Source organism: Sceloporus undulatus, chromosome 1 (genome assembly GCF_019175285.1).
Source record: "Sceloporus undulatus isolate JIND9_A2432 ecotype Alabama chromosome 1, SceUnd_v1.1, whole genome shotgun sequence".
Taxonomy (NCBI): domain Eukaryota; kingdom Metazoa; phylum Chordata; class Lepidosauria; order Squamata; family Phrynosomatidae; genus Sceloporus; species Sceloporus undulatus.
The window spans coordinates 86,229,785-86,244,076 of record NC_056522.1 but is presented as its reverse complement, the minus strand read 5'-3'; the positions used below and the strand labels follow the sequence as shown (position 1 = coordinate 86,244,076).

The window sequence follows — 14,292 nt, the reverse complement described above, 5'->3', positions numbered from 1 at the left end:
CCACCCACCCTTTTTATCTTGCCAGGTCAGAAAAAGTTTCCCTTCTGAGCCACTGAGAGTGAAGGAACACAGAAAGCACACACTGCAAGCAGACACACTCTCCCCTGTCTTGTCCCTGAGCAGGCAAAGTGAGAGCGAAAGAATAGAGACTACACACTTTCCTTGTCTGTACTCAAGCCTCATATACCTCCCAGGTCCAAAAACTCCTGCCAACATGGGAAGGTTCTCTGTGGTCCTACAGGTGCTCTGTGGCTGGGACTCCTTGAGACCACCTTAATAATAATAATAAAAACCTTGATGCCACCATCCAATGATTTCACTTGTCACACCCCAGCAATGCATTGGGACATTGCGGAGGCCTTCTGCTTGTAACCTACAATCAGAACAGACATTAACCGAAAAAAGCCATTAAAAGGAATAAGGAAAGAAGGAGAGTACTGAAGAAAAGGTTTATTATGAAAAAATAATATTAAAAAAATATTAAAGAGTAAGTCATAGAGGACAACTGAACCTCCAGGCACAAATTAAAAGATAAGTTACAAAATCATAATCATTTCAGCCAAACATAGTCAAACCTGAGTCCCTGACTAAGAAAAGGAGCTAAAAGCCAAGACCTTGCTTCTTACTCTCAATGGTCTTTCTCCAGCAACCATCTAGAAGGTTCTTTTTTAATTGCCATCTGATTGGCTGATTGCTCTCACCCCACCAGTGTTGTCATCGCTCCTCATATTTTATAATCCCCCTCCTACAGGGAAAAAGGCCCTGATAAATGGATAAGCTCCCATTTATCCCATACACCCCAAATCTCAGTTAGTTTGGGAACAAATGGAAGTTGGACCGAACCCAGCTGGAATTTCTTCAAATCTCAGTCAGTCTGGGAACAACTAGACATTGGCCCAAACTGGCTGGGATTTCATCATGTAACCCCGGAAAAGGAAAAACATAAACCAACATGCATTTATCATACGCCCCCCAAATTCTATTGGCCCTAAAAACATGTAGTTGAAACCACACCGGCTATGATGTTGTCCAGTGACGTAAGAAAGAACAGGTTAAACAAACATGAAACACACAATAACATTTGTTAACTAGGCATGCACATCTAAAATATGCAAAACAGATCAGCCATTCCATCCTGAAGACAATCTCAAGTTGACTCAGTGACCATTCTTGGTGGTCTTTCAGGGAAAACCTCAGGATGTCAAGAAAGAATGTTATAGCCATTCCTTCCACAGTGTGCAGATTAGGGGTGGCTTGCAGGCTGAAAGGAATTCCGGCCCATTTTACTCGGCATAGGATATTTATGTGACTTGCTTGGTTCATGTTGTGGCCACATGTGGATCCAGCAAGAAGCTATGATTCTAGAGAATTCTTACTGTTTATGAGGAGTATTAGTGCATGCTGACCAGTCATTTCCACTGGTTTCTCCTATAAGGAGGAACACCCAAAACAGACAACGGACGCTTTATGTGTTATGACTCTTGTCTTGCTTATCATTAAAAAAAATCTACTGATAGAGGGTCTCTGATTTGGCTTTTGAAAGTGTGTGTGTGTGTGTGTGTGTGCACGTGCAGACACATGTCCATGCCTTCAAGATGCTTGTCAATTTATATTAATCCCATGAATTTCATTGGGTTTTCTGAGGAAAGGACTGCTCAGAGGTGGTTTTGCCAGTTCCTTCCCCAGAAATGTATCCTGCAGCACCTGATATGGTTGCCTGTCTCCCATCCAAGTACTAACCAGGAGCAAGTAAGTGAGAGCAGTAAAACAGAATACCAGCAATTGCTCATCTTGGTAAGCCAGTGTTCTCTAGACTTCTAGTTTACCATGATGTCTGGACCTTGTTGAAAGTTCAGAGATTTGAATGTGAGTCACCAGTCTGTTTAAAATTACTTCCATGAGTCTTCAGAAGAGCCTGCTTAAACAGGAAAAGTCTTGGAGTTACATCTCCCTTACTCCTTCCTTTTGAATAAAAGAAAGGAACAGGAGCAATGAATGGCTTTAGGAGCTGTTCCATACTAAATTATCTGTCTTGACAGTTTTTGGAGTAGCAATGTAAAGTTATAATTTATCATTTGTTCCATCCATGACTACTTATTTGTAGTTGGAGATCTGATGATGCTAGAGAAAATAAGGTACAGTTGATGCAAAAAGGTTATTCTGTTTGTTAAAAAGAAAAAGCTGAAGAAATAACTGACCAAGAAGACAAATTTAATTGGACATCTGTTACTATCACATTATCCTATAAGACACTACAGTGGGCCCTTGGAATCCATTGGTGATTAGTTTCAGGACCGCCTGTGGATACAAAAATCAGTGGATGCTCAAGTCCCATTGAATACAATAGCATAGAAATTGTGCCCCTTGTATGAAGTGACAAAATCAAGTTTTGCTGTTTGGAATACACACACACACACACACACATATTTTCAAACCATGGATGGTTGAATCTGTGGATAAGGAATCTGTGGATATGGAGGGCTAACTATACTGTGTTTCCTTCTCAGTGCGTCTGTATCAATGGTCCATTTTTAAAATTTTTTAAATGTTGGCTTGTGTGGGACAGAAGCAGTCTGACAGCTAGATTCTTGTTTACCATCCCCAGTATTCATGGGCAGCAGTAAGCCAGTCTTGTATGTCCACTGTGATGATTCTAGATTTTGGAGTGGAAAAGAGCTGTCGTGTCTGTTAAAAAGCTATACTGTAGTGTTTGTTAATTATGCTTCATAAATTGGCATACTCCATCACCAGTGTGGTGTGGGACCAAAACAATAAACCATGCTTTTTATTTGTTTATTTGATAAACACTTTAACTTACAGTATAGATTTTCAACAGACATGACAGAAATGCTTAGCCCACAGCCCACCCCATTTCGATGCTTATACAAAATTGTTATAATTTGTTTAACTTTTCATTACAATTTGCTTACTGCTACTGGTATTCTTGGTAATCATTTTTCCACAGTTGAAACATTAGACCTAAACTTTAATTTGGAAAGCTGAGTCTTTTCTGAATCAATAGTAGTTTTATAGTCACATCAGTCTTTGATTTGTTGTACTCTGAGGTGTAATTTGGGAATGCTGAAGTATTTATTCTTTTAAAATGAAATTGCAGTGTATGTCACCACATTATGTATGCTGTATTGTGGGTGTTTATCAAGTGGTATTGTAGTAGAACACCACACACACACACACTATGCATTGTGTGTGTGTGTGTAATTGTTAACTGCCCTGGCATCAACCTTGACTCATGGTGACCCTGTGGATGAGACTTCTCCAAGACCTCCTGTCTTCCACTGCTCTGCTCAGGTCCTGCAGGCTCAGGCCCATAGCTTCTCTGATTGAGTCCAGTCATCTGGCATGTAGTCTCCTTTCTGCTGACCTCTACCTTTCATAGCACTATTGTCTTTTCTAATGATTCATGCCTTCTCATGATGTGGCTGAAATACAACAGCCTCAATTTAGTCATCCTGTCTTCCAGGGAGAATTCAGGCTTGATATGTTAAAGAACCTATTTGTTTGTCGTCTTGGCTGTCCACAGTATCCTCCAGCACTAATCTCAAATGAGTTAATTTTCTTCCTATCCACATTCTTCACTATCCAGTTCTCACATCCATGATGACAGGGAATACGATGGCTTTGATGATCCTCTCTATAGTGTTCAGAGTGATATCTTTGCTCTTTAGAATTTTATCCAGTCTTTTTGTAGCCATCCTTCTCAATCCTAGCCTTTATCTAATTTGTTGGCTGCAGTCTCTGTCCTGATGAATGTTTGATCCAAAGTATGAGCACTCTTTGACTATTTCAGTTTTCTCATTGTCTAAAACGAATTCTTGTAGATATTCCATGGACATTATTTTTGTTTTCTTAATGTTCAACATCAAGCCTCCTTTGGCACTTTCCTCCTTGACCACCTTTAATATTTTCTCTAGGCATTTGTTGGTTTCTACTAGTACTATTGTGTCATCTATACATCTTAGGTTGTCAGTGTTCCTTCTTCCAATCTTCATTCTTCATGCCTCTGAGTTAAAGCCTGCTCCACGTATGAGATTTTCTGTATACAGGGTGATCAAATACAGTCTTTCCTGATCCCTTTTCCAATTGGGAACCATTCTGTTGCTCCGTACTCAGTTCTGATGGCATTCTCTTGTCCTGAGTACAGGTTAGGCATCAAGGCAGTCAAATGTAGTGGTGCTCCCATTTCTTTTGAGAACAGTCCATAGTTTTTCATGGTCTGTGTAGTCAGAAGCTTTACTGTAGTCAATGAAGCACATGCCATTTTTAAAAAACTTCCTGGTATGCTCCATTATGTGTTTGCATTATGGTCTCTAATGCCTCTTCCTTTTCTGTAACCCACTTGCAGTTCTGCGATTTCTCATTCCATGTATGGTAGGAGTCTTTTCAGTAGAATTTTGAGCATGACTTTGCTTGCATAGGAAATTAGTACAGTGGTCCTTTAGTTACTGCAATGTGAATATTAGAACATAATAATTTAAATGATATATTAATATATTTAAATAAATACAGCTCTTTATACAAACAAATACTGGTGTATTTATAAATACATATGTACATGTTTATTTATAAAAAATATTATGATGCATATATTAATATAATCCAGGGGGGACAACATTCTCCCTTGTTCTACAGATGGAAGCTTCTGCTGAGCAAAAGGGCATCCCAACAATTGAGTGACATCATTCTGCAGTATAGACTAAAGATGTTCACCCTGAAAAGGAACCTTTGTTGAAATGAGGCTTGGTCTATTGGTAGTAAGAGTACAATCTGGATTTTAATGTGGGTTCTTCTCTCTTTTAGTCAGCTTGATTATCAACCCTATCTCTTCTCCTTTCCAGACTGCCAAGTTCAGAAAGATTGCTCTAGCCCATCTGATTCATATTATGCTTGAGAGTGGTTGGAAAAGCCTCAAAGTACACCACAGTTATAAGGAACCCACTCCCTGAATGCAGCTATAGAGAGGAAGGCTGTGGCAAATCTGCTTTGGGCTTTGCTTATGTGGAGGCAGTTCAAAAACTTGAAACCCACTCCCTGAATCCAGCCAATGTATGTCAACGCTTGTCAACATATGATGACCCAATAAATTTTATAGGGTTTTCTGGCTATGGTGATGCATGCCTTGATTATGTCCTGTTTGGACTATTGTAATGTGCTCTGTGTGGGTCTGCTTGTGAAAACTGTTTAGAAATTTTAGCAGGTTGTTGACTGGGGCTGGCAACAGGGATCATATGACTCCCATGCAGAAACACCTGCACTGGCCACCAGTCCATTTCTGGGCAGAAATCAAAGTGCTGGTTTGGACCTTTAAAGCCCTAAGTGGCTTCAGTCCAGACTATCTGAAGGATTGTATCTCCATATACAATTCAGCCTGATGTTAAGATCAGTAGAGGAGGGCTTTCTGTGAGTCCTAACACCTTCAGTTGGCGAGGACTCAGGAGAGAGCCTTCTTTGTGGCCACTCTGGCCTGAAACAGATGGGCCAAAAAAAATGCGGTTTCCTGCCATGTTCAGGGAGTAGTGTTTAGATTATGCACACCCCAAACGTGAAGGAAAACCGCACCAGAGCCACATCTTCCTCAAAGAACCGGGCCAAAAAGGAGCAGTAAACTAGTACAAATTGAGTTGGTGCTGGCACAGCTTACATTTTTTAGTCTGTCTGTTTCAGGCATCCCAGACTATGGAACTCCATTCCACAGGAGGTCAGGTCGGCCCCCTCCCTGCTCACTTTTTGCCAACAGCTGAAGACATTTTTATTAGGGTAGGCCTTTGGTATATAAATTTTACTTATGTAGTGATTTTTTTGGTATCATGTTTTAATTTTTTTTGGTATCATGTTTTAATTTTTTTACTTTTAAAATGGTTTTAACTATACTGTTTTAACTTGTTTTAATGTTAGTATTATTTAATGATTTTTAACTTTTGTAATTAATGTTTTAGTCTTATCTTTTTAAATTATTGTAAGCTGCTTTGAATCCCATTTTGGAAGAAAGGTGGGATAAAAGTCCTACATATAAATAAATGGAAAAATATAGACAAGGAATAATCAGAGATGGTCTCACCAGTTGCTTCTTCTGAAATGTAGCCTACAGTATTTGTTGGCACTCTCAACCTGGTACTAACCAGGGCTCACCCTGCTTAGTTTCCAAGACCAGACAGGGCAGCAGTGGCTTTTAAAAGCATTGCAGTTTGTATGTTGCGTCACTATCAAGGGTGTTTCATGGTATGTAAGATTGATACATACTACACTATAGCAGATGAAATTACAGATATTGGATTGTGTGAATCAAAGTAGCATTTGTCTTTGTTTTAGGGTCTTTGTTTCTTAGATGACTAACTTAAGTTCCATTTAATGGGCCCTCTCAACATATGGCTAAGTCTTGAATCAGTCCATGTTTAGAATATTCTTTCTAACTTGCTGTTACCAAAGTTAGTGCTAGATATCCCATATAATGTATGAATTATTCTGTATTCTCCTTTTGAAAATGTAAAAGAGGCTTGGTACAGACGGCGCAGAAGCCAAAACTAGGGCTGGAGAGTGCGCAGCATCCATACGCTCCCCAGCTCTAGTTCGTATGGACGGTGCAATTTTGGAAGCGTGTTGTCCATACAGCGTGCACAACAATGGCATCATGCACGGACCACCTCCACACGGACTGGCACGTGTGTGACGCCACTGCGCCACTTCAGGGCGTTTGGGGCGCCCTTTCTTTGTCACAGGAAGGAGCTCTGAAACAGAGCTCCTTCTGTGCGCACGCTTCTACATAGTTGCACCAGCGATGCAAAGGAGAAAGGGGCCGCCTCTTTGCCATACCTGTCGGAGTGTCCAGGGGCATGAAGCCCCATGGACACCTCTTTCCAGGCCACAGGCCCGGTGAGGCTGCCCTGCTTCCAACCCAGCAAGAAAAGGGGCGGCTGCAGACCGCCCCCTTTCCCCGGTCTGTACTGCACCCGAGTTTCCCTACTTTCAAAGCTCTTTCTAAAGTGATATACCTTTGAAAGATTGCTCTATGTTTTAACTATTTTACTCTTTGTAGAAAGGATCATAGATGAGATAATAACTTGCATTAAATTATATATCAAATATTCTAAAACAGTATGAACATTTAAAAAAAAACTGCAAAAAAACCAAAAAGATTGGGCTTGATGCAGTATTTTCAAAGAGACACTAAAAAGTGTGGAAGATATGGAAAGAAGAAACTAGTACACAGTTCATTCTATTCTATATAATGTGTAGGACTTCATCAGATAGCTTGTATTTAAAGACTTTATAGATGGATCATCAATACAGACTCCATCTTCTAACTTCTTTCACACAATTAAAAATGTTGGGAGGGTGTCGACTAACTGATGTATAACTGATGCTAAACTGTGGTAACTACGCTGACCGTCTTGTTAGTTGTTAATACACATAATGGTTCACTGAAATTGAACATGCAGACTCATTTTCAGAGAAAAAATCTACAGGCTACAACAAGGGAAAGAAGAGCTATTGCAATCCTATAAAGGGCTGTTGTCCTAAAATATGCTTAATAAAGTTTCCCTAGTCCCCCCATCCCCAAAAATGTTTTGCAGATGTCTTTAAGTAAAAAAAATATACCCACTCCAATTTTTTCCATGGTTTGTGCCTCCCTTTGGGCTGTTTTAGACGCAGGAGAGGCCTCTTTTTTTCCCAACCAGAAAGTGAAATTGAACTTCTTTTACTTCCTTATTGAAAAAAGGGTCTCTCCTGGGTATAAAACAATCTGGGGAGGTTCAAAACATGGCTAAATGCCTCCCATTGAGGGAAAATTGTTGCATTTTTTTTCTTCCCACTAAAAGGGTTTAAAAAGTGGAGGCACTGTGGCAATGACCTTTCACCGTTGTATGGGGTTCCAGTGCTGCCTTACAAACTATGGTAGTTGTTAACTTTTTTCTGGCCCTTGAGAAAATAACTTATTAATCTAAGGCTGCAAAATACATATTGTGTTACTTTTGGATAGATACACATGGTTTCCAGCTGAAGCCTTGAGTTCTATCTGAGTTTAGATTTAGGGATTGACATGCTTGTAGGATTATCTGTTGTTATTCTGTCATAACTTTTATAATGTTTAGCCTTGTCCAGTTTACTGGTACCAGGTTGCATTGATGACAACACTGAGTCATATAATGAAGTTTTATGCACCTAAAGGTTAACTTCTTTGTACAGTACTATATTTAAATGTGAGTGGAGATTTATCCAGACCTTTCCAGTGCCTCTCTTATTAAATTTGCCCTTTTATATCCACTCTGTTGTGAGCTGATTTTCATCACATAGTGAAGTGGGACATTTTTAGAGGCAATGACTAAGGGAGCAACAAGCTCCATGGGCTGAAGAAGTACTGTATCTTCCTATAAGCTTTAAGATTTTCAGATCTTGGTCCCGCCAAGATCACAGGCATACTTGGTGAGGACATGAGAGAGAGCCTTCTTGGTGGATGCTCCCACCCTCTGGAGCTCCCCTCCTCGGGAGGCTAGCCTGGCCCCCTCCCTGCTGGCCTTTTGCCAGCAAGTAAAAACATTTTTATGCAGGCAAGCATTTGGTGCTTTTTATAGAGCAAGTGGGGTTTTAGTTATGTTTTTAACTTTTGTTTATTTTTATGTGATTTTATATTGTATATACATGTTTTTAATAGTTTACTGAGCTTTTTAATGTCTTTACTATGAGCCACCTTGGGTCTCTCCTTGGAGAAAGATGGCATATAAATGAAATAAATAAATAAAAATAAATAAATAGGTCCCACCACCTTCACACATTTTTCTGCTAGGAGCAAAAGGGAGGTGGTTGATCGAGACATTGCAATTCCCTTCATAGGGAGCCTAGGATGGTTTTTTATTTGCTGTCTTTCTGTTAGCAGGTGAAATAAATGGCTTTAATTTTATCATTATACAGTACAATAATTTTTGAATGTGTTTTTATCTCCATTTGTTCTAATTGTTTTAAGCCACCTTGAATCCCAGTTTTGAGGGAGAGCAAGGGTATAAGTGAATTAATGTTAACCATCATGAATCAATATAATTCACTAATATTAGACATTATGACATCACAATGTTTTAGGTGAGAGAGCAGCATTCATTAGTGTGTGTGAAGGCTTTATTTTATTAATCATGTTTTCATTTTTTCTTACAGAAAATGCTCGGGCAGAAGAGATGATTTTTAATTTACACTGAGGCCTGGAACTGCCTGTTGAACAAAAGTCCTGACCAGGCAACATACGAATGGCCCAAGGAAGCCAGCAAATTGATTTTCAGGTTTTACATGACCTGCGGCAAAAGTTTCCTGAGGTACCTGAAGTTGTTGTGTCCAGATGCATGTTACAGGTCAGTGCTATGTTGTTATTGTTTTGTGAGCACTTTACTGTAGGGTAGATTTTTTAAAATTACTGACAGATTTTTCCTACTAATTTGTTAAGTTTAGAGAGACTTCCTAGAGTAGATGTTACCCCATTCCAATATTTATTTTTTCTTTAAGTTTTGTTTGAGTTTGCTTTTAGTGATCCTCGTTTTGTCTGTCTTGTTACACAGTCTCTTAAATATTTATGTTTCTGTGACCTCAGATAATTAAGAAGCACACACAGTCTCTTTCATGAGAACTTCATATTAAGTATTCATCACTTCCATCACTGGCTTGTATATTTGTGGTCTGGCCCCATTCCAGAGCATCTAATCTATAGAAGGTGAAGAATTAGAAATGTTTCTACCAATGCTTCTGGTGAGATTACCTGAAAATCAAGAGGTGTAAAGGATGTCTTGGTAGGATAAAAGTGTTGGGCTCCCTTTTCATTAACAGTGCTGTAACTTTCCTCCATCTTCTGTCTGTTCAGTTCCTGCTTATAATAGCAACACTGGAAATGGAGTTCCTCAGTTAGCCATGTCTACTTATACTAACTTCAAGTATGCCTATAAATAAAAATAGCTCTTTAGAAAAATGTTTTTGTCTCGGTATGAATGCTTGTCTTCTGCTTTTAAAATGTTGCTTATGATTTCCTGTATATTTAAAAGTTCTATAATTTTTAAATGTAGTTTTTTGAAGTAGTGTGTTGATGAAAGTTTATTAAGTCTCTCTGAGATGCCAGTCAATTTGATTTTTCTTCAGGTGGATAACATTTGAACATATATCTAGCTGTAAATGCTGAGTGTATACACCTGCAAATGCTGTGTATTCTTCTGCAAATCCAAGAGTGTGGATTTCCTATCATCCTGTTGAATAAATAATCAAATGTAACAAAGAACATTTCATATTCTGTTGCCTCATTCCCTGCCATGTCCGTCCCTCTCTCTTCTATGGTATTATCCATCCTTCATGCTCTGCAGCTATTTGTCCTTGTTATTGAGTTGTACTTCTCAAATATTAATGATATTGTCTGATATTTCTCAGTCATTCCACTAACAGTAGTCTTAGTAAGCAGAGGTTTAAATAAGCTGTTCCTTGCGGGTGTTATTTACTAACTTCAGTCTTCTGTTATGTCCTGAGTCCAGCAAAATAAAAGCTATTCTTAGTGTTGTATAGTATGTTTTTCAGTCCCTTGTTTCTCCACAATTTTAAAATTATCTTTATAAAGCACATTTCTGAAACCCAGTGTTTAATTAAATTTTAAAATTAAGCATGTTGAAACCATATAATTTCTGTTAATACTTCTTTTTGTCATTTCTTATAGAATAATAATAACTTGGATGCCTGCTGTGCAGTTCTCTCTAAGGAGAGCACAAAATATCTCTATGGTGAAGGAGACATTGGTTTTTCAGATGATTCTGGGATTCCCAGTCTACGAAATCACATGACATCCCTAAATTTGGATCTGCAATCACAAAATGTAATTCTCCATGGAAGAGAAGGAAGTAGAATGAATGGAAGTAGGACTTTAGGTCATAGCATTAGTGATGGGCACCTTCAGACCAGCCAGTCCAACAGCGAACTGTTTCATCAGGAACCGCAGACTGCTCCAGTACAAGTTCCACAGGGATTTTTTGGCATATCTAATACTGTTAGTACGTCTAATCCAGGGCAGCATTTTGGATTTCACTTGGGCAGCAAAGGAACATCTGGTTTGGCTCAACAGACACCTAGATTCAACCCCATTATGGTAACCTTAGCTCCAAATATTCAGCCTGGTCGGAATACGCCTACATCTTTGCACATACATGGTGTACCTCCATTAAACAACCCACAAGGAAATTCTATCTATATTAGACCTTATATCACAAATCCAAGTGGTACAGCTCGCCAGAGTCAGCAAAATCCTGGCTGGACGTCTCAGTTTACTCCTATGCATTCTCAACAAAATTACCAGCCTTCACATCCAAATCCCTGGACAACTGTTCCCACAACCAGTTCCACATCACATACCTCATCACAACAAACAGCACAGCCAAACCAGCAAGGCCATCAGACCTCCCATGTCTATATGCCTATAAGTTCTCCTACAACTCCACAGGCACCTACAGTTCATTCATCTGGTAGTTCACAGTCTTCCTCTGCTCAGAGCCAATACAATATTCAAAATATCTCAACAGGACCTCGTAAAAATCAAATTGAAATCAAACTTGAACCACCACAGAGAAACAGCTCCTCAAAACTGCGTTCATCTGGCCCTCGCTCATCTTCAAATTCCTCTTCCAACAACAGTCAGACTTTAAGTAGAAGCCAGCCTACTGTTTACATAGCTGCCAGTCCACCAAATACTGATGAGATTATCACACGAAGTCAGCCTAAGGTCTACATTTCAGCTAATGCCTCAACAGGAGATGAGCAACTTGTACGGAATCAGCCCACCCTTTTCATATCAACCAATCCAGGAGTTACTGCCACATCTAGGAATATGTCTGGCCAAGTAAGCATGGGACCTGCATTTATTCATCACCACCCTCCCAAGAGCAGAGCAGTGGGCAACAACGCCACTGCCACTTCTCCCCGAGTGGTGGTTACACAGCCTAACACAAAATACACTTTTAAAATTACTGTTTCTCCAAATAAACCCCCTGCAGTTTCACCAGGTGTGGTGTCCCCAACCTTTGAACCTACAAATCTTCTAAACCTTCCTGATCACTTTGCAGAAACGGAAGGTATCCAACACCTTACTGACCCTGTTTTAGCACATGTCGATAGGATTAGTGAGGCACGAAAACTGAGTATGGGATCTGATGATGCTGCCTATACACAAGGTAATAACTTTATGTAAGTTGTAGAGATGTATGCCTTGTTTCAGCCAATTTAATTGATTATATTTCTTTATTGGGCTGCCTGTAAAACTACATTTTAAAATGCAAATTTTCTCAAAATGACATGTTATACACTTTGAAGTTGTTTCTGAATTATGTTGACCCCTAAGACAAAATGTGTTCAAAATTTGTTGCCTTCCTCTGAGGCCGAGAGAGTGTGACTTGCCCAAGGTCACCCAGTGGGTTTCCAAGGGTGAGCAGTGATTCAAGCCCAGCGTTCAAACTAGTATACCACTCTGGTTCTCCAAGATGACATTCAAGAAATAATAAAAGCAAAGCCATTATTTTAGGGTAGATTTAATATGCCTCTTACCTTCTGAATCAAGGATTATTTTCTAGTTGGCACATCTTAAAAATCTTAATTCTAGAAGTGTAGATCCAGATTTTTGCACGTATAACTGTTAGGTTAGGTGGAGTGCACATTTCTGCCTCTTCCAGTCCACTGCAGCTCCTATAGTCCACCAGAAATATAAAATGAGGGTCAGGGCACTTGATTGAATAAGGTAGGCTATGATTTCAGAGGAATTCCCAAAATCAAAAGTCATACTTGACTAGCACTCTGTTCATGGAAGATACATCTGCCCAGTTTTGGGGAGTCCCACATTCCCTCTTAAACCCATGCATCTCACCCTACTATATTAAGCTGAGCTTCTGCATTTCTGTGTAACATTTTCAGGTGTTGGAGGAGTTACTGTGGGGGCAAAGGAGTCTACTTTTTACAGTTCAATTGCATGCACCTGTGGATCACTCTTGAAAGCTTGTGTTGCGTACCTTAAAAAGCTAGTTCAGCCAGCTGATTCAGGGAAATGCTTTTATCACACTCTAATCTCTCCCCCCCCCCCCCCATTGAAGGCTCTAGATACTGTACTTATTTTAAACAGGATATGTCACATTGGAGGCTAAACAAATCATCCACAGGTATAGTTTATTCACACCAGAGGACTAATAGAGTGTATTAGAATAGTCGAAGATTGTTTGGCATCTAATGTACCTGATGTTTCATGTACCATCATCATCTTTATCTTTATACTCTGTCTTTTCCCCAAAAACTGGGACACATGCATTAGCTGCAACCATATTTTATTGGGCTGATTTCTTCTAGTGTAAGAGAATCCTATTACAAAGGTTTTTGAGTTAATAAAAGCACTCCTTCTAATAGTTAAAAATTAAGCAAATTCTGGTCACTGATCACTCATTTGTCCCTTGCTGAAAACAGTTGAAATTTTAAAGTGAGAAATATTGATCATTCTTTTCCACCAAGTTCGGGGGGGGGGGGGGGGGGAGTAGTGAAAAGGAAGAAGCACTCTTGTTGATTCACCCTCTTTCTCCAGCATCACCTCCCCCACTGTTTGGAACCAGTTCAAACCTTTTGGAATGGATTTAGGTTTTGTGGTTGAGGATTTCAGTGAAGGATTGCAAATGACACAGATTCCTTTCTCTTCCAGCAAAATTCCTTTACTTGATTTGAAGATTCTGCTTATATGTCCATTTAAAATAGGAATGCCCATCAAAATTTAAATTTGACTGAGATTAAATCTTAATTCATATATATATATATATATATATATATATATATATTCATTTCTTTTCTACTATGCCAAGTAACAAATTCTGTTGACATGTGTCCCAGCTATATTGTAGTCTTGTGATTGATCAGTCTATAACTGGTATTTCCACTGGTAATTACACAAAAAAAACTATACTGAATCCACCCAACTAGTCTCCAGCAATCACATAGTACCCAACCAGTAAACTCACTACCTCTCCCCGATATTTCCCAGCAACTGATTCACTGCCGCTGGGACACAGGAGCATAAATATTATTACCTAGGGGTCACTCATGACTTCATTTTTGTGAGTCACCCATTGCCTTTTAAACTGTCCACATTAATGTCCACAATTTAATTGTACACTGAAGTACTGTCTTTCATTTGCCCTGCATTTTCCACCATTCAACTTTAATAGATGACTGAGCCCAGGTTCTAGCATTACAGTCAGCCCTCTGCGTGCACAGATTCAACCACCCATGGCTTGAAAATAC

General features: G+C 39.3%; 1 protein-coding gene across 4 annotated transcripts in view; it reads left to right on the top strand.

Moving 5' to 3' along the window:
* TAB2 (TGF-beta activated kinase 1 (MAP3K7) binding protein 2) overlaps positions 1-14,292 on the top strand; it is a 67,950-nt gene that overhangs the window by 41,360 nt on the left and 12,298 nt on the right. For all 4 annotated transcript variants that reach the window (XM_042442322.1, XM_042442314.1, XM_042442330.1 and 1 more), the window contains exons 2-3: positions 9,163-9,353; positions 10,691-12,194. In XM_042442322.1, coding sequence (XP_042298256.1) covers positions 9,252-9,353; positions 10,691-12,194 — 1,606 coding nt within the window. In that variant the 5' untranslated portion in view covers positions 9,163-9,251. The remainder of the gene's footprint in view (positions 1-9,162; positions 9,354-10,690; positions 12,195-14,292) is intronic.